This window comes from Typopeltis vanoorti, chromosome 12, assembly GCF_054136105.1.
Source record: "Typopeltis vanoorti isolate ZY-2024b chromosome 12, IOZ_Tvanoo_1.0, whole genome shotgun sequence".
Classification (NCBI taxonomy): domain Eukaryota; kingdom Metazoa; phylum Arthropoda; class Arachnida; order Uropygi; family Thelyphonidae; genus Typopeltis; species Typopeltis vanoorti.
Window position 1 is genome coordinate 79,178,213 of NC_143560.1, and position 22,400 is coordinate 79,200,612.

Here is a 22,400-nt window from a genome sequence, read left to right on the forward strand (position 1 = left end):
ACTAAACTTATACGGATAAAGTAATAGTCTATATGAGTTTGCTACAGTAAGAGCTGATTGTAGTACTGTATGTATGTACGTACAGGTATCCCTCGATTAACGCGATTAATTAATCCCTCGATGTTACCGCGTATATCAAATCTAATAATCAATGGTAAAAATTACAATTTGTCCATGATCGATTACTGTATTAATAGATCATTTTATATGGTACTCTTTTAAGAAAGATAAAAAATTAATGCACCTACATTATTTACTGCAATTTTTTTTATCAAAAGAAGTTAGCAAGAGTCATTTGAATAGTTTTAGTTTTTTTCTTATCGGCATAAATTCTGCAATAACAAGCAAAATGACTCTCCAGACCTCGTCAAACAGGCAATAAAACCTAAAGAAAAAACACTGCAAATATAATACATGATGATACAAATTAAGTGGATATTAAATCCAACATTATTTCATAGCCAAATATGGAAACTACAAGAGTTTTGTGCCGAATATATAGAAACTAAAAGTTTCGGCGGATGCAAGCATAAGCAACCTTATGGGCAACTCGTAGTAAAGGTGGAGTAAGCTCCAGATCACTTTCCTTAGTATTTTCCATAATGTAAAGCACATCTCCTAGAGGACATGCATGATAAATAAGCCTTTGGCTCTCTATTTCAGTAATACATGATGGTTTATTTATTTCAGTTACAATCTAGAAATTATTGAACAAAGAATAAAAAAAAAAGACAACTAAACCACACTATACTGACATCGGAGGTCGAGGTATCTCTCAGATACAATTTACTGTCAAATATCACAAACCTTTACATAACATGTGTTATTAAACCAAACTGACATAAAAAACAGTGCAGAATATCACTCGTAACATATGAATGCACAGCTACTTATGACCTCCAAGCTGTACACTGAATTGTGTAAGAATATTTATATTAAACATTTTGCATGTATCTGTCAGGTCAGCTGCGAGCTCCATAGGGTATCGAGCCTTGATAAGACCCCATCTAGACTACTGTGCTCAGATTTGGTCACCTAAGTTTCTTCTTGATGGGGAGGAGGTGGAGAGGATCCAGAGGCGAGTGACCAAGATGATAGCAGGTCTGTGGAATGAACCGTATGAGAACAGGTTGAGGATTTGTGGGTTGTAAAAATTGGTTGATAGGCGGAGGAGGGGAGATATGATTGAGACATTCAAATTACTGAAGGGTTTCTATAAAATTAATTCAGAAGATATTTTTGAGAACAGGGCTGGTTGTGGGAGGACTAGGGGACATCCATGGAAACTGGGCAAAAGTGTGGTTAGTAAAAGTGTTAGAGCTGGGTTCTTTACTTTTAGAGTAGTGAATGAGTGGAATGCGCTCCCTGAGTCTGTGGTGGATGCTGTGACAGTGAATGAGTTTAAGGCGAGGTATGATAGATACTGTATGAATGTCAAATAGTTGTGATGAATATGATTTGGGGCCTCCCTCGATGAGTCTAATGACTCCCTGGAGTTGCCCGTAATAATGGTAATAATAGGGTTAAAAGCACGTTAATCAAAACTCTTGCTGTGTATATATCAAGGGATTGCCGCAATTAATTTCACCATGTTAAGCAAGGGATACCTGTACTACATAAGACATTTCATGCACTTTTTAGGTGTTTTTCAATCCAATTGCATTTGCAAAAAAGTAGCCAAATGGGAAGATAAGATCCATAAGTTACTAGATTTGTGAGACTGGCTAACCTCCTTCAGTTGAAAAGCCCTTCAAAAGATTCCTTGTAATCTTACATTGGATGCCAATCAATTCAAATGCAGGGCTTCCTAAATAACTGACAAATACCGTGTCATCCTTGCTACTGAACTACAGAAGTGCAATGTTTTCCAGAAAAAGTAATCAAATCTTGAATGGTTCATCTTTCCTGTATTATCCATGCAAAGGAATCTATACTGAGCCTTTATTTTTTTATATTGAATCTCTCTCTCTCTCACCCATCCACCATCCAAATATAGGAATTCTCTTCTCAGTTATATGTCCTGAAATAAACAGAATCTTTCTCCTTTGCAATTCAACTTCAACAAACAGCATAAATACAATTCATCACATGTTTGTCTAATGCACAAAGTATGAGGCAATCACAATTACTCGTGTTCCATTCTTCCCTGTCCAGCATCAATGTGTTAAAAATAAGATTATGAAGAAATTCTTTGTGGTTTAAAATTTTCAGCAAGTTGGAACACACACACACAAATAACTAAATATATCTTTTATTGAAATATATACATATATTTTTTCTTGAAACATACTCTTAAAAGATTACATGTTTTACTATGACATCTCAAAAATATTTCATTACCAATTTCTTATCAACAATTTTCTTGCAAGCTGGATGCTATTTATTAGCATTCCAACATGATTAGTCCTTAAATTTCTGTCTTCTAAGACAATCCTAACAACAGCAACACATCCAAAAGTTCTTGACTTTCATCTGGATTTTCATCCTGTCATGTTTGTTTCAAACACATATATGAAAACTCTCTTTTGTCATGTTCTGGTCAAATGATATCATTATCACCATCGTCAAATCCATGCCAAGGAATTTGATGATAGTACTATATGAAAAGTTAGATCATTAACTTCTGATTGACAATTTTCATCCAAATTAATCTGTTATCTGTCAAGACTCCAATATTATAAGATCTTATATTTCTGTCTTCTAAGGTACCTTTTATTGTATCAATTCACCTAGATCTTGGTCTTTCTCTGAGTCTTTTTCCTGCTAGCCTGGCAAAGAACACGTTTTTTTGCTAATTTTTCCTCTCCCATTCTGTTTAAGTAACTGTACCTGTTTAAGCAATCTGTTTAAGTAACCAGAGATTAGCTCTGCTAACACATTGAATACTAACAATTCACCCCCCCTAATCTTTCTCAAAACTCTCATATTTGTGGTTTCCAGTCTTTGGTCAAGTGTTTTATTTCTAACCTAGATACAAGTTAAAAGTGGTTTGAACAATGTGTTATGTTGAATTTTTTCTTGACAATTATTCATAAGACTATTACACTTTTTTTAAACAATCTTTGTCAAGTAGCTTTATTTTATCCTCCTACATGTTTCGCCAATCTTTTTCTATTGGCATCCTCAGGGAATACAAACTAGTAAGCTAAAATGAAGGTTACAGACTAGGTTATAACTGATGGTTCTAATTCATACAAAAAATTGGTATTGTGCGTGTCTCGTTAACATGATTTATTCGTTATGGCTCATGACGTAATTGTTATGAAAGATCATTTCTTTGATGTTTAATGATCTGATAAAAGTTTTCCAAATTTCTGGTAAAATTAGACCTTGATTCTTGTTCAGGTTTTCAGTTTTACGGGCGACTGTAGCTGCTTCTTTAAAGGTTCTTGAATGGTAGTTATATTCTATGTATGGCATAAGGCTCTTATCCCACTCAATGTGATGGTTAGTAGAGGCAAAGTGGCATGAAAGGCCTGAAATATCTTGTCTGTTATTTCTGACATATCCTATGTGTTCTTTCTTTCTCGTTTCAAAGCTTCTAGAGGTCTGACCTACGTAACTAATACCACATGAGCAAGGTATATTATATACTCCAGAGTACTTGTAGAATGGGTGAGGATCTTTCGGTGATCTTAAAAATTTCCGAATAGTGTTGATTGGTTTGAATGCCACTCTGATCTTATGCTGTATACAATCAACACTATTTGGAAATTTTTAAGATCACCGAAAGATCCTCACTCAGAAGCAGCTACAGTCGCCCGTAAAACTGAAAACCTAAACAAGAATCAAGGTCTAATTTTACCAGAAATTTGGAAAACTTTTATCAGATCATTAAACACCAAAGAAATGAACTTTCATAACAATTACGTCATGAGCCATAACGAATAAATCACGTTAACGAGACACACACATTGTCACGCACAATACCAATTTTTTGTATGAATTAGAACCATCAGATATAACCTAGTCTGTAACCTTCATTTTAGCTTACTAGTTTGTATTCCCTGAGGATGCCAATAGAAAAAGATTGGCGAAACATGTAGGAGGATAAAATAAAGCTACTTGACAAAGATTGTATAAAAAAGTGTAATAGTCTTATGGTTTGAACAATGTTTTGTATACAGCTAATTTAATGATTTGACAAATTTCTCTCTTATTCCATATAAATTTATTCAGTTAACTTCCTACCAAGCTTTGATAATTGTTGCCTATTGCCATATTTAATTTGCCATCTTCACTAAAAATTGTGCCTAAATAGCTGAAATGTTTTACTTGTTCTATAGATTCTCCATTCAGGATGAAGTTGATATTTTCAATGCCTTTGTTTTTTATTGTTGATTTTCAAACCAAAATTATTACAACAGTAATTCAGTTAGTTAAAATCTGGCAGACCTGTACTGGATTTATTAAGAAGCATAACATCATCTAGATAAAGTAAAGAGCTGAGATCAATATCTCAAATTTTGACATTCAGTTTAATACCTCTTTCCTTTATAATGTGATCCATATAGATAATTAATAACAAAGGGGATAATGTGCATCATCTGATTTTACATTAAACCATCTTCCTGTACCTCCTTCAATTTTAACCTGCTGACTTACAAGTGAAATAAAGACCAAGTATTGCTTGATACAATGTCCCATTTACGCCACATAATTGTAGCATTTTGAATAGCTTTTCTCTTAGCACCTTGTCATATGCTTTTTCTAGATCTACAAAACTTAAATACAGATCCTTGTTATAATGTTATCTTATATTAGATATGCTTTCTAAATAAGTCAATTCCTCTCCATGATTTTTATTGTTAACAAGATCTGATAACAATCCTATTATTATTATTATTATTACATGACACCTCTAGGGAGTTCAAAGACGCATCGAAGGAGGGCACCTACTCTACAACTCTGTCTCCATCACTCAATCCACCAACTACAACGAACCAAAACTACACCAATGCCATATACTGCCCACTATTTTCACTATATAATTTAAGGAAATTACAATGTACTAGGATATACATTAAAATAAATTTTTAATATATTTCAATATTTCGGCAACGTCACGTTGCCATTTTCAAGAACTTAAGTACAAGACACATGCATGCAGGCACAACAAAACAGTAAGTGAGGAAGAAGTAGGAAGCTATTATTTCTGCTAAATACTGAAGAGAAATATGAGAAATATTGAAATATATTAAAAATTTATTTTAATGTATATCCTAGTACGTTGCAATTTCCTTAAATTATATAGTGAAAATGCATAATCAACATCTAAGCCTTTCCACGAGAACTGCCCACTAATATTTTCACAGACAATCACAAACATCCATGCCCATAGCAGGATTCGAATCTACAGCCTTTTTTGGCTGGAGAGTGGATACACTTACCACTTGTCCAACTAGGCCGGCATTATTATTAATGAGTAAGTTTTCAACTGGCCAAATCATCTAACCCAGAACTTTTACTTACTTTTTGAGTTCAAATTCTGGATGTGCTGCAGATGAAGAAGAACATAACACTTAACTGATTTAGAAAGTTCATTATTAGATGGCCATTGTTAATGATGACAAAACAATTCACTGAGCTATTGAACCTAACCAGCTCCAAACACTCATAGGTTGTCAGCTCAACTTTGTACCTAAATGGAAAACTGTGAAATACCATCTTCATCAACTTAGTTAGGTCAAGAAAAGCTGCAAAAACGTTTGGCATACATTCATACTATATAAAATCCAGAATAATGCTATGTCTGGATATAAATACTTGAATGATAAATATCAAGTTTTAACTCTTATGTTTTTTTTTTTTTTTTATTATTTATACTAGATGTATTGTCTCTACATGTTTTTCAGTCTATATAGCTAACAGCACCATTGGGAGGCAGTTAATCACGAATGGCATTAGGCATGTTATGTGTAGTTTCTACATTGTTGTGTAAACTCTGTATGTGCACAAATACATTTATGTACATCAAATGAACTGTTACCGGTAATGAAAAGTCTGTCTACTTCAGCAACCTGAAACACCACACAAAACAAGTTTAATATGGATGATCTGGTTCAAATAAAAGGTCAGCTCAAGAACAGAGTACACTTTCAGCTGGTTATTCCTGAGGCATGTCATCAATGCAAATTTTATTCTCAACTGGAGAGCATGCAAATGTGCACACCCACCTCCCAAAAAAGAATGCCAGACCTGACCCCACATAGAAGAGTGGACACATACATAAAAAAAATCAACAAACTGGGGATGGAACAATTTGACTGAAAAACAGTCTAGATTAGGCACCAACTGATTATCACTTATTCTGACTGATGGCACTTGTGCAAACAGTGTTTTGCTAAAAAGTTGAGGAAAGGCAAGCTAAGCTCATTTTACCTTGAGATATCGAGTGTTCCCCCCTTTCTTCAAGGACTGTCTTCTAGCACAGAGGACTAGCAGTTCTAGAGGAACAGTAAATCAAGACCATATAATGGTAGGTTTGTATCTGATCGAATAGTTTTTTAAATTCATAAAGTTTTGGATCATCCTAGTGCAAAATGCATAGAAAAAAGAATGGGTGGCCTGGCAATATTTATGTTTATTGATTGCTCCAAACAGAATCCTACAAATAAGGCATTTCCTATTTTTGCTTCATGCATGAATGATAGTGCCCTGATTAAAGGTTAATGAATCAGGATCTTCTACTGCCATGCATTTGCAGATTTTTAAGAGAAGATTTCTTTTTTAGAAAATCCTCAAAATAAATCTACAAATGAGAAATTTCAGTGATTAAAAAAGTGAAATCACTTTTATTTATTTATTTTTTATTAAGTAATTTAAAATGAAATATATGTTTTACGTGCTAAATTTTAAATATTGCATTTGACAGTTGCAGATTTGGTAAAAAAAAAAAAGAGTTGAATAACTTGTGACATATATAAATATAGGATTTATCATAAAAACCATTATGGCATTATTCTTAAAATATTTTATAATAAAAGATTAAATATGAAATTCAAACAATCATAGTACACGATTATGAAAAATAAAGTTATACAGTAATTGTTATGATATTTAAAAAACAATGAAAAAATATCACACACAGTTCTACCTTCCCTGAAGAAAATGAGAATTCACATATGAATAACAGATAATATACAAGAATCATGCATGTAAAATAAATTTAATAATGAAATATGCATTTCATAAAAACTGACAAAGAGAAACAAACTATCTTACCCTTCTGGAGGTTGCCTTGGATGAGAGACTAATCGAGCTAGTGTTTCCACAGTGTTAAAGAGATCTGACTATATATATAAAAAAAAAACATTTTGTTTTCAGAAGAATAAGTCTTATAAATTACATTTTTTTAAAATTTTTGAAATAATCAATATAGAGAAGTCTGACTTAGCAATATGAAAGACAAATAATGAAATTCATCATTTGATACTTTTTTTTTTTTTTTAATGATAATCCCATGAGAGATTGTTCAACTTATATTATATTAGTATGATACATGGGCAGTAAGCTTGTTGATATTAAATTTGAAGACAAGCAGTTTATAAATGTTAGGATATATAATGTACATAGGTGGGAAAAACTGCCACAGAAAGATAGCAGCAAAAGGCATAAGGGGGGGGGGTAAAATTGTCCAGTGTGAGCATAGTTGAAGTATGAAGGCATGTTAAATAGTTGCTGCACATGTTTTAACTGATTCAAAAGAGAAAGATCAAATAACTGATGACAATTTTGATAAACCTTGGAAATATTTGCAGAAAATATTTCTGCAAGAAGCAAAACTGGGTGAAAGAGTAGAGTGTATTGGTGAGTTAGGTAGAGCAAATAGGTTGATTGATGAATCATTAATCAACCTATTTACTCTTTTCTGAACCAAGTAAAACATTTTAAGGGAGTTCAGGGGCAACATGCAAACCAGATATTCAATGGATGGATGAATTTTTGCAGAGTAAATAATAACTTAGAGACAAAAGTAACACCACCGTGAAAAACAGAACTCGATTTCATGGATACTAAGAAAGACTGGAAGTTAGTTATTCCAAGAGAAATCTCAAGATTAAAGATTTGATATTGTTGAAAGTAAGACTGGAGAAAAGTTTTTTTTAGAAATAAGATAGAACTGAACGTCACTATCATTAAAATTTACAAGATTATTATCAGAATCTTGCCCAAGAAAGGTTTGGAAATGAGAATTTAGGATTGTAGAAGCTGATATTTTGTAAGATTCACTGATCGGTATAGTGCAAGGTTTGTCAAATAAGAAAGAAAAAAGTATGCACTAGCACTACAATTTGACAAAACTATGAAATGGATTTGCAGTCAACTGGGAAAGGTTGTTGATATAGAGGAAGAGGGCAGGTGAAAAATGACCTAATGAGAAACCCCAGCATTAGATGCAAAGGATAAAAATCCACGCATCATTATACATAATGTACAATCACAACAATCCATGTCCCTGGTGGGATTCGAACCTGCAGCCTTTTGGATGGAGAGTGGATATGCTAACCACTCAGCTAGATAGTGGAACAGGAGAAATTTGAAATCCAGCCTGACCAAGATTTTTCTGATTTTTTTCTCACAAAAATCAAAAGAGGCATAACATCTGTGTGTTTGGAGTGGTAAAAGTGGATAAAAGTCTGACTGTAATCTCATCCACTCATGAAAGGCTGTTAGCCTATATCATATTAGTACCATAGGTGGCCTTCTTCATTAGCAACAACTGTTTCAACAGGTCAGGCAGATAAAATCTCTCTCCATTTCTTCCTACTGTCCCAAATTCTTCTTTCAGGATCACTGTACCAGTTCAGGTTTCTTTTTTCTACATCTTCTCTTATCGGGTCTCTCCACCTTTTCCATGGTTTCCTCTTAGTCTCTTTGACTCAAACTTCAGTTCTTACATTCTTTTTGGTATTCTTTCTAAATTCATTCTCATTAATGTCCAAACCACTTCAAGTAAGAATTCATAAGAATTTCTTTCAATAAGAAACACTTTTTAGTCCTAAACTATTCCTAATGTACACGTTTTTTATTCTCTCTTTCCTTGTTTTTGCCAACAAGTTTCCTAGTTTTTCTTAAAACTAGAAACTCTGTTCAAGAGACCAAAGATGGAATTTTTTCAAGATGCTTAAGTGAATTCTAATCAGGGCAGAGATCTCACACTGGATGATGAAATATGTCTCCTCCCTAAAGATATTCACAAACATTCTGTTTGTTGGAGAGCAGATATCCCATTGGCCAACTAGGCTGGCATTTGGTCATAATACAAGTTTTCTGCTTATGACTCCGTCAAAATCAGTTTTGAATGTACTTATAATTTCCCTGTAACTACAGAATAAACAGGAAAAGAAGATGGAGATCGCACTGAAAGCCAATTGTAATATGCTGATCCTTCCCTTGGATAGCCTTCATGCAATTCTTGGAAAATCAAGGATTAGATGAGGGAGAATAATTTAAAGTGGAATACATACCAAAAATAATTTTTGTTTTTTTTCAGTCCAAATATTTGTTTCAGAAGACTGAAAAAAACTCTTCCAATGAATGAAATCAAGCACAGAATCATTTAATCCATGATTCTGTGCTCTATTTCAATATTAAGCTGGTGGCTGTGTAAGTTTATTTCTTCTCCATGGGAGAAGAAATAAACACTACATTACAGTCTAAACTGGACAAACTGCTTACAGGACAAACGAATACTGTACACTTAGTCATTAATTAGGCAGAGATCAATAGAATTAGGGTTATATTGGATCTATTGCTATACTGGTGACAAATGGCTTGACTATACTGGTCAAGCAAATGGCTTGACATATCTACCAGCTGGACAACTGCAGTTAGATGACTTCACTCTTAGAAAATGACTGGAGAATAGGAATTTTTCTAATCTCATCTTCCCTTAATATGTTAGGTTCAACTGTCTCTCAAGACCAAGTAATCTGGCTTCACTTAAACTTCAATACTATGCTAAAGCACACAATCCTATTTGCAAAGTCTGTATGTCTGTGAATTGCACGTATTCTCTCCTTTGTATGAGAATGGCTAACCATCACTTGAAAAGCCCTTATAAAGCTTCTTTGTATCGCAGATGGGATTCTTCCCCATGTCTTTCTGACAAAGACATCACTGTTAAAAACTGAGCTATGGAGACTCTGAAAAACCTACATTTAAAGCAAATAAATAAAAAAAAAAAAGCTTAGAATGTTCAATCGCATCAAGAGAATAAGACACCAAATGAATTTATGCAATGAAGCAGAGAGTTTTAGGTTAAAGAATTCAAGGAGCAGAAGATCTTTGTCATTCGGGTTTTGATCTATTGTCTCTAAATTTGCAAAATGAGTCCAGAAGGTTCTGGGAAATTTGCCCTTTTCAATCTGTTAGAAAAAAGTCATTAATTGCATTTAATCATAAGCATAGTGATGTTTTTTTTAACTACTTTCTGCCATTAATATATATATATTTTTTTAAATGTTGCTCCTGCCCATGAAATGTTATTTGCAAACCTATAATACATTTGGTGCCATGGGCAGGCTAAGGAATTTTTTTCTATTTTTAAAATCAAATTTTATATACTTTTAATATATTTTTTTAACATATCTGGAAACCCTGCTCTAGAGACCAAACATGGAACTTTTTCAAGTCATTTCATGCCTCCAGAAAGCAGGGCAGTGGTCTCCAACCTAAAGACAATCACCAATATCCATTCCCATGGCAGAATTTGAATGAGCAGCCTATTGGTTGGAGAGAGGGTTGCTAACCACTTGGCCAATCAGTGCTAAACCACCTGAAGATAGAGTTAAGTTCAAGTCTAGTCACTGACTAAAGAAATGGTTTCTAAACTTTTTGACTGGTTCCCGAGTTAGTTGATCTCTGGCATGAGCAAGCGGGTTGTTTTCATCCAGAAATTCAGGTTTTTTTGTCCCACAAACTCAAGAAAACTGACCAAAGAACCCACACTATTTTAGACATTAAAAATATTGTCATGGTTAGGCCATGAGATGGAAGCACTTGTTGAACCATCTCTTCTCTGCAGGCTGCTTAAATTAGTAATAGCCTTGGGCCAGGTATCTATGATTGACTATCAGTGAAGATTGAACTCAGGAAACTGCCCACTCAGTTTCCAAAAGTTAGATAGGGCTAAAATGGCCTCGCCTACTCTATATATGGGAATAAAAGGCGTTGGCTGATTATTATTATTATTATATATTTTTTTATGCCTTTATTAAAAAGCTGTGACAATTTCACAATAGCATCAAACAGCATTAACTTTTTTTTTTCTTCAAAAATCCAGTAAATTGTGGCCTTCGATGGCTAACTTAAGCAATAAATTTTTGCAACAAATGATTCTGTGGCTCTGAATCATGCCTTGGTCCATTGGGTGGATGCAAGTTGTCATAACTGATGGCAGATATTTAAAAAATATTTTCCTGTTATCAGATTTTAAAATTTCTTCATTTTGGTACCTAAGGACACTCATGAAACAACAGAAATTTATCACCACCATCAATTTCTGATATGAACCCACAAGGGATGTTGAGGTTACTATGACAGCACTACACGATTAAGTTTACATTATTATTAATCTCCTATTAACAATTTTCCTCCAAATCAATCTATTATTTGTGAGCACTCCAATATGTCATATCTAACATTTCGTACTTCTAAGGGCACTTCTGATCAAATCAATCTACCTAGACCTTGGTCTTCCTCTGATTCTCTTTCTTGTCATCAAACACGTGTTTTGTTAACCTTCTTCACCCATTCTATTTAAGTGGCCATACTACCTTAGGTTAGTTCTGCTGACATTCTTGAATGCTAATAATGGCAAGTCCTTTCTAATATCTTCATTTTTAATATGATTCTGCAATGATGCCATTGGTTCACTTGCCTAATTTTTCTCTGAATCATCATATCTGTGGTCTCTAGTCTTTGATCAAGTACTTTATTTCTAATCCAACTCTCAGATCCATAACTTAAAACTGGTTTGAACACTGTCTTGTATACTGCGAGTTTGGTGTTTTGGCTAATTTCTCTTATTCTGCACAAATTTATTTGCTGGCTACCCACCATACCAGCTTTGCTTATTCTGTAGTCTATTTCCAGATTTAAACTGCCATCTTCACTAAAAACTGTGCCTAAACAGCTGAAGTTTTCTATGCTCCTGCCTATTTTTAGAGTTTGGCCTTTTTATTACTGATTTTCATGCCAAATTTGTTACAGCTATTATTCAATTTAGTTAGTGAATCCTGGAGACTTGCACTACATGTGTGTAGGAGTATGGCATCATCTGCATAAAGCAAAGAGCTAACTTTAACATCTCCAAATTCTAACATCAGGCTTGATGCCACTTTCTTTCATAATGTGATCCATATAGATGATGAATAAGAGCAGAGATAATGTGCATCCTTGTCTTATCCCTGATTTTACAGAAAACCATTTTTCTGTATTTCCTTCAATTCTAACTGCCAACTGACAACTCATATATAGACTGTGCATTGCTCTGTATAATGTTCCATTCACCTCATATAATCATAGTGTTTTGAAAAGCTTTTCTCTGGACACCTTGTCGTATGCCTTTTCCAGATATACAACTTAAGTACAGATCCTTGACATATTCCCACGATTTCTAAATTATTTGTTGTAAAGTGAAAATCTGAAATTGGCAACTTCTATTTGGCCTGAAACCAGCTTGTTCTTCTCCAAAGTTTCTCTTCCACAATCTTTCTCAACCTCTTTTCAAGCATGTTTGCACAAATCTTACCTGGAACTTAGTACAGAAATTCCTCTATAATTCTCACATTCAGTTTTATTCCCCCTTTTTTTTTTTTACAGATGGGTATTATGAGAGCTGTACTCCAATCATTGCAAATTCAACCTTCTGAAAAGGCTCTCTGAATTATGCAGCGTAGCCACCGCAAAACGTTTATACCTCAATACTTGAGCATTTCTGGTCGAATGTTATCTGCTCTAGCTGCCTTTCCACATTTCAGGTTGCTGACAGCTTTTTCTACCTCAAGTATTGATATGTACTCCTCTTTGCATTCCTCATGAAAATTTTCTACCACTGTTCTGCCACTGCTTGGTTGATTTAACGGTCTTTCAAAGTACAGGTAACCCTCAAAAAAAAAAAATAAATAAATAAATAAAAATCCTTTATCTTTTCATATATTTTTCACCACGCTACTTAAACACCAAATTTTATCTTCGTTAAATTTGTCTGCTCTCGCACATGTAGTTAAAAGTAGCGAATTTATATTAGGGGAAATACCCTTTAGTACGCATATACATTTTTTTTTTTTTTTTTGTGTGTAGCGCCAACTGTTTACCATATAAACTGTTTATTGTTGAAAATGAAATTTTCTGGCAGAAAATCTTCGTTTTCTGCCAGAAAAGTGCATTAAAAATCATCAGTTTGTTAATCTCATGCTGAGCATTTTATTTTCTGGTACATACATAATATGTTTTTTTTTTTTAATGTAAAAAAAAATATTTTTATAGTAATGGCCACTAAAACTGCAACAAAAGGGGAAAACCAACATTGAAAAGAAAATTCAAATCTTGGATCGGTTGATAAATGGAGAAAAACCAGGAATTGCAAGGACTTGGAATTTAAATGAATCTACAATATGAACAATCAAACAAAATGAACATAAAATCCAAGACAATGTTATTGCTGGGTCAACAGTAAGTGAAAGAGCATTGCTCGCGTTTGCGAGCAACACACTTTGCACTTAAATAAAAATTTCAAATTGTACACATACAATTTGTAACTTTTATAATTTTATACTGTATTTGTTTGATAGTTTATATGTTTTCTTAACTTACATGAATTACCTGAATTAAATAAAAATCTATTTTTGTTGGATATGTCATTGTTTATATATATATAGCAAGTTTTTTACCTTGGATATAATATAATATAAGTAAACAAGTAAGCAAACAGACAAGTCAGTCAAGTTTGCACCTGCAAGTTTAAAACAGCTTGGTATGGCTTGCAAGGTCAGCTAGACTTGCAACACTTGCAGACGCAAACTTGACTGACTTGTCTGTTTGCTTACTTGGGAAATGGAGTAAAAAAACCAAGTTTATATTTAAAATAGCTTGGTATCTTTAACATATAATTATACCCAAGGTAAAAAACTTTCTACATCTATCTCTCATCCTGAGATTTTTATTTAATAATGTCAAAGCACCTTATGGTAACTTGTTTTGGTAAAATATTTATAAGCTCTGTATTACTTAAAACTTAGTATTTCTTAACCTGGCTCCCACTGACGAGACCTCAATAAAGGTCGAAACCGGTCTGGGTAGTGGCCCATTGCCTTTAATACACAGCATCATACACATCCTCCAGGAGATGTGCTTTGCATTAAGGGTAAATATTAAGAATAGTGATCAGAGCTTATTCCACCTTTACCACGAGTTGCGTTGACTTGCACTATGTGCAGGGTCGGCTAAACTTGCAAGTGCAAACTTGACTGACTTGTCTGTTTGCTTACTTGGGAAATGGAGTAAAAAAACCAAGTTTATATTTAAAATAGCTTGGTATCTTTAACATATATAAATATATATATATATATATATATACAGTGCTTTTTTTCTGGCATAACGCACCGGAACAGCATTCTAGCACTTATTTTTTTTTTTTTTTACAGTTTTTTCAAATTTTCAAAAGTAATTTTGAAATAATGTTCGCACGTACATAACATGCATGCCATCAGCATCTACGTTTGTGGCTGTATGGACGTGTGATTGACAATATGCAAAAGATTTTCAGTAAAACACTTATTTATCTAAAAAATATCTTTATTGAATTGACGTAAATTTAATGTCATTATTTTCATATCCTTTTAGCATTTTTTTTTTTACTTTTTAGTGTAAAAGCCTGACTCCAATTTGAAAATGAAAAAGATTTCCAAATACTTCTCAATCACCGGTCCCATTAATAAAAAGCCCAGAATAATAACAGACACGATGTCAAAAAATATGGAAATAATGGTGCCAGTTGATGTTTTCGAATCATCAAGCTAATCTTGAGGAGCAAGGCCAAACTGAAAATGACTGGCCGAATTGCTGGACATTAGATCAAAAAAATGATTTTAACTTGAAAAATGAAAGGATGTATATTTGCAAAAAAGAAACTTGGCTGTACGCCTTGCAGAAAAGTTAAAACTCTTGGAATTGAAACAAAGATGGGAATGAAAATTTCCAAAGATTGGCCAACAATGAGATTACATATTCTGGCAAAGATAGGAAGCTACAGATGAGCTCACTTCGAAAAAAAAAGTTTGATCACAGAGAATCTGCTGCACACAAAGCAGCGTTAATAATTGTTTCTGAAGCCAAAAAAAAGACCCTTGAAAAGGTTTTTTTAAAATCGTTATCTCGTGAAAAAGAAATAACCGCAAAACTTTTTCGAACTGCATATAAAGTAGCAAAGGAAAACCAATCATTCCATAATTTTGAAAGTGAAATTGATCTGCAAGAACTGAACTGAATTGAAATGGGTCGTATTCTTCATTCAACAAAAGCATGTATTAATATTGTGAATCATGTAAGTGAAGAAATGAGAAAAAATGTGTCATTCAATCCAAAAATATAATTTCATTGATAACTGATGAATCAACAACAATAAGCAATAAAACCACTCTCATAGTGTACATTCGATGCTGTATCAAAGGTGTTGGAATTAATTCACAGATAAATTTATTTTTGGACTTGATCGAACTTGAAAATGTAACGGCAAAAAGTGTATTTGATTCCTTACTCTAATGTCTTAACTATTATGGGATGGCAGAAGAGTATTTAAAAAAATATTTAGTTTCTCTAGCATGTGATGGCACTGCTGTAATGTTAGGGTGTAAAAGTAAAGTGAAAAAATTGCTGTCAGAAAAATTTTCTTCTATTATAGTTGGGCATTGTGCTAATCACAGACTAGAATTATCAGTAAATGATGCTGTAAAGGAAATTTCAGGAATCAATCGATTCAAATCATTTATTGATAAACTTTATGTCCTATACCATGCTTCGCAAAAAAAAAAAAAAAAAAAAAAAAAAAAAAAAACAGTAGAGAGTTGCATTTATGTGCAGAATCACTAGAGATTGAGCTGCTGAAAATTGGAAGAATTTTAAGTACTCAATGGTGTCATCTAGTTTCCGTTCAGTTTTGGTTGTGTGGAATAATTTTGAAGATGCGATGCATGATTCTAAGAGAGAGAAAAATGATGAATGTACTTATGATGGCTTAAGAAGAAAAATAACATCTACAGACTTTTTATTGGATCTAGGATTGATGTGTGACGCTCTCCAAGAATTGTCTGAATTAAGTTTGGACCTGCAAGACAGTGACATGAACCTTTACAAGGCAAATCAACAAATAAATGCACTTGTACAAGTTTTTGAAGAAAGAAGACAGAATTTTGGACCCTTATAGATGTGCTGCAGCAACTGTACACAATCTGTGCTTTCGTGGAGTTTTACTTCACGAAAAAGCTCCAAAAAATAATCCTATTTACCGAAAAACATTTTATACCAAATTGAAAGAGTCAACTGAAAAAAGGTTGCTTGATAGTGAAGATGTTGAGCTAGCACTTTGGGCTCGCATGCTTCACCAAAAACATTGGCCTGAAGATATTGATGCTCAGCTAACATTCACAGAGGTGGAAATTAGAAATTTGTCAATTAGACTGCAACTAAATGAAAGAGAAATGATTTGTGGATTATGTGAATACATTCTCGATAAGACATACCCAGAAAAACTGTTGCATTTGGTACATGCTCTGAATACCATTCCTATTTCATCAAGTGAATGCGAACACGGATTTTTGCAGATGAATTTAATTATCATTCGAACAAGAGCTTTGTTGAAGACTAAAACAGTTTCGCCACTTTTATTGATCAAACTCGTTGGACCCCTTTAAGACTTTTCAATCCTTCAAAGCATGTTGATCTGTGGTTACTTAGAGGACGACATTCGGCCTGAAATATTAAGAGCAAAGAAAGGAGTTGAGACAATTTGTTCAACGAGAATTGGACAAAACTTTTGGAAAATACTATGAACTTCTCTTAAATTATATAATGTTTCTACAAATTTACTTTTATATTTGGTCTTTGGTTGTATATTTTAATTTGTTTAATTTTACATTTGATCATGTCTAAAATAAAAAATACTAAAGATAAATTATATTTAATTCATTTATGAGACTCTGTGACAGCAAAGCTGCTTTATATTTCATTTAAATTAAGATTTGGATATCATTTTCTTTAATAAAAACTTAAACAAGATGCGAGTTCAGGCACCTTTTCTTCTACAAAAAAAAGCACTGTGTGTATATATATATATAAAATGATTTCAGAACATAACCCAGCCGTTTCTATGTGATCTTAGTCTTGCATAACGCAATTTATATAATGCGGCATTTCTATGGAACCTAACATCCGTGTTATATGAAGGTTACCTGTAATTACTCCAGACATCTAGGATATTCTTATCTTCAGTTTTCATGTCACCTTTATCATCTTTGATTCCTTTTACTATATGCTTTTCTCCATTTCAAAGCTTCTTAAATAGCCTCAAGAACATTTTGCCACCTTCCTGACATTTATTTTCTATATTCTTATTGAAGTCTTCCCATGATTTTTGTTTAGCTACTTTTACACACAGCTTAGCTCTCTTACATTTTTCTCTGTATTCTTTTAGGGCATGTGACGATTTATTTACTAGGAACTTTTGGTATGCTTTCTTCTTTTCTAGGACTGCTTCTTTAACTTCTTATGTCCACTATGGTGTTCTTATTTTTCTATCCTTGCAGACAAGCTCACCACATACCTCCCTAGCCAAATCAATCAATGCCTTCTTCAGAGTTTGAAAACGAATCTTGGAGTATCATTTGCCAATGATACTCCAAGATTAGTTTTCAATTTGTTTCATTTTTTCTTCAATAATGTTTGTAGAGCCGAGTCTACAATTTATTTGTAAAAGCTGCTTAACTTTAATTATTTTTAAAACTTTCTTACATACTGTTCTTTTCAACGTGATATCCATTTTCATCCTGTTTAGTATTAAGTAATGGTCACTTTCAATTTCACATCCTCTGTACACTCTTGTATTCTGAACGAGCATCAAGTTTTCATTATCAACAATGATGTACTCAATGAGACTTTTATTTCTTGTATCTTCTCTTCATGTGAACTTGTGCACATCAGTCCATTAAATACTTATTATTAGCTTAGTTCTTTTCTCAAAATTTTTTCAAAATGTTTGTATACGCCTGATGGGATTCATTTCCTACTCTGCTGTTCAGATCTCCAACAAGGGCCACTTTTTCCATTTTCTTTATGTTAGCTGCCTGTTCTTGACCGAAAAAATTCCTCCACTTCTTCCTTGGAAAACCCTTCTGTGGGATCATAGGCACAAATAAGTTTTATTGTCCATGTCCTCATTTTGAAGTTTGCCCACATAACTTATGTGGGCAAACTTCAAACTGCCTTCCAATCAAGAAGTTTATCTCCATGGTTGGTGTTCAATGCTATCACTACTCCTTCCTTTCCTTGAACATTATTGCCTGAAAATAACATCCTATACTTATTATTTAGTAATATCTCACCTGTTTTTGTCTTCTTTGTCTCAGGAATTTATCAGTCATTAAATTAAATAAAATACACCTATTAGTGTATTTTATTTTATTTTATTTTCAGCTTTGTCATCCATATAATTGTAGATTTTGATGTCCTTCATCTTGAAGATGTCACTACTTCTATTTTAAGTTGTGAAATTAGTAGGCATATTTTATTTAATATGACTGATAAATTTCCATTGTTTAATGTATGTTTTTAGTGGTAAAACTCTCTCCATTTAAACCTAAGGACATTGTCCATGAGTATAACTGAAATTTATGGGCACCAAAGAATTCTAAATGCTTATTCACTAATAGAATACATTTTGTTGCAAACCATTCATGAAAAATTTTTCGTCACCCATGCTAACTTACAGCAGCTATAATTGAACGAATGACTAAACACTTACATTCCCAAGACAAGAAAATGTGTATAGGAGTAGTGCAGTTCTGATGAACAACAGCTTAAAAAAAGAAAATTGGCAGTATTTCTGAAACAGCAAAGATGTTGATTTGGAATTATAGTCCAAGCACTCTTGCAGTTTTGGATATACATTTCAATATAAATCAGTTTTGCAGGTTTTGTTTTTTTGAATGAAAGGATGAAATTAACTTCTATTCAAGAGCTGCAGATTTAATAATGCTTAGTTTTTCTTTTTATACTGTGATTGATTGTCAAATGTTTAGTAGAGACAGGAATTTACTGGACTTTTGCAAGGTTAAAGCAAAAAAACATTGTAATTATTTTAAGCCAATGTTTTGAGCTTGTTAATGTGGCATACTGTCCATGCTGTTGGAAATTCTAGTAAAGAAATTTCATTTTTAATATTATGAACAAATTATCTGCAGTTTTATTCACCTGAAAGAACAACTCATTTCTTTTTTCATTTCAACATAACTTATGATGATTATAAAAATGAATTTAAAGGGGAAATAATTGAGGAAATATCTTATGGAAAGCAAACATTGTTCCCTTCTCCACAAGTCACTACAGGTCTCTAATAAGAAGCATGGTAATCTTACACTAACTGATGAAAGTTACGTACCACTTAGATACTTTCACAAATATTCATCTTGCTGTGGGATTCAAACCCACAGCCTGTTGGTTGAAGAACAGATATGGAATCCACTTTTAAATGCTTCCATAGCACAATTGGAAGAACGACAGTGCGTCCTTCAATTGGAATAGGCCTAAGTTCGATTCTCGTCGAGACGGGAGGAATCTTTATGTGGACTTTTTAAACCAAACGTGAGTTAGCAGATCTCATACGGAGGTAGCAGAGTTTTTTCTCCCAGAAGCTTGGGTTTTTCATCCCGCATACAGACAAATTAGCCCTTCAGAACACACACAATTTACAAACAAAAAATACTAGTTGTGGTGAGAGGCGGTAGATGGCACTGATGGAGATGATTGGTAGTAGAGGTTCGGTTTAGTGGTGGAGACGGTTGTATAGTAGGTGTCCTCCCGCGATGAGTCTTCGGACTCCTTGGAGGTGTCACGAATAATAATAATAATAATAAAACCAAATCTCACAAAGATTGTCCTATGTCCCTCAGTAATCAGCCACTACTTCAGAAATACTAGTTATGAGAAGGCAGATTATACAATTTCTGTGATTATATAGCACATATGATATTTAATAATCTTTGCAATCTTTTTTTATTTGAGATCAAGAATGCTATATGCGCTGTCAAATAGAATTTAACTGATTATCTACTAGTTAAGAGGAGATAATAAATTTAGATTACATAACAAAATATAATTGTTTAATGTAGAAAATATATTTCTTGCTTACCTCTGTAACATAGCCACTGTGTCTATCTTCAATAAGATATAATCTCACAAGCTGAATAGCAAAATTAACTGCGATATAATTCATCCCACTTTCCATAGACTGAAAAAAAATATAATGAAATAAAAACACAAGAATTAGGATTGATTAACTGATTTGTGGTTTTATGGAGGACAGCAAAAGTCATATTGCACCAAGACAAAAGGGTATTAATAAATAAATACTTACAGGGAGATAAAGTAAGGAATAAGATAAAATGTATGTACAAAGTGTGAAGCATCTGCATATTAAAGGTATCAATAAATAGTTATCTACACCAGGTGTTCATACATAATTCCATACAAGGTATTAATAAATAGAAGATAAATGAATAAATAAAATGTATGTACAAGGTTTAATACCTGCAATGAGGTATCTACATATAAACAAATATTTAAAATTAAACGTATTTGAATAAATTTAAGGTCATGCAATTTTTGGCTGCTTGGCACTCCGGATTCCACCAAGGCTTTGGATAGGGCAGAAATCTGGAGGATGATTTTGGAATTGCTGCAGCTGCAGCATGGATAATATAATCTGTTACATACTTCACTGCTCCACTGATAAGTGTTTGGCTGATTGCTTCATTATTAAATTTTGTAAGATGGGAAAAAGTATTCCAGTCAGTCTGGTCCATTTTCCACATGAGCATCCACATATGAGGATATGGTTCCTGTGAAGACATAATGCTAACAACGGGAAAATGATCGCTTCCACACGTTTTCTTCAACATCCCATGTGAACAGATTGTAAGATCGATTGCAGAATAAGAGTAGGTAGGCATATGGAAAAAGACATTTAACTCTGTTATTAACAAGGGAAGGTCAATGTTGTTGTGCATTCACTCAATAATACAACTTCGTCTATTTGTGTTGGCACTATGGCACTACTACCCCACAGAGTGTTATGTCCATTCAAGTCATCCATTAGGAGTATGGACTGAGTTGATTGCAATATGAGATTATCAAGTTTCATTTCATTTAATTAAGAACCCAGTGGTGAATATATTGAGCATACTGTGATAAGAAAATCCACAGAGAAGTGAATCACTACTGCTCTGGACATGATGGAAAGGAGCATAACTGTCCACGAGAATAGCTACTCTAGCATGAGCAGGACCTCTCCAGTTCTGTCATATATAAGAGTGATATTCCTGAAGGAAGGATCCTCACTGGGTTTTAAATGTTTCCTGTAGACAGAAACAAAAAAAGGTTTGTGTTTCTGCGGCAGGCGCTTGATATCATATCCTGGCAAAACCCATGATAGTTTCATTGTAAAAATTTTTCTATTATTTGGGCTTTGTAGGCTTGTCTGATTTCTGGGAGGTTGAGGATTTGCCCTTGTCGGGTTTATATTTCTCATTAAATTTTGGGAAGTATGGATGACCAGTGTCCATCTCTTCACCTGGAAAAATATCCAATATCATCATTCGATGTGTCAGAATCACTTAGTAAGCTCAAATTACTTTCAGCTCCTTCTGGGAAAGGTTTTGGTGGTTGGTTTTAAGTGATAACATTGTGATAATTTTTTTTCACAAGTGGGTTCTCATTGAACGGAATGTTTTGTGAAGTTGTTTCTTGAGTGAGACTGTACATTGTGCAACTGATGTGCTCAGCACAGAAGCAGTCACGATTGTATTACATGGTGAAATTATTAGATGGCAGAGCAGAAATACAAGTTTGAGTAGCTGTTGTCATTTTCTTAACATTGCTACCTTCCTTTTTGCATCCTGATATATGTTTTGTTCTATTTTGATTTTATGTATTTCTTTTCCATATTTCCACTTCTGATATGTAGGGGAGTATGCTGGTCGATCTCCTTAACAGTTTACACATTTAGCTTTCTTTGCAGAGCAAAATTTGTTATTGTGTTCTTTACTACTACATTGGACACAAGTGCCAGAGCCACGACTGGCAGTTTGAGCATGTCTGTATTTCTGGTATTTGAAGCATCTTAG

General features: G+C 33.5%; 1 protein-coding gene across 3 annotated transcripts in view; it reads right to left on the reverse strand.

The window, feature by feature from the left end:
- Window positions 1-22,400, reverse strand: part of Not1 (CCR4-NOT transcription complex subunit 1) — a 568,860-nt gene that overhangs the window by 123,851 nt on the left and 422,609 nt on the right. For all 3 annotated transcript variants that reach the window (XM_090401629.1, XM_090401630.1, XM_090401628.1), the window contains exons 37-38: window positions 20,408-20,506; window positions 7,225-7,292 (exon numbers count right to left, since the gene is read on the reverse strand). In XM_090401629.1, the coding sequence (XP_090257755.1) occupies window positions 7,225-7,292; window positions 20,408-20,506 (167 nt within the window). The remainder of the gene's footprint in view (window positions 1-7,224; window positions 7,293-20,407; window positions 20,507-22,400) is intronic.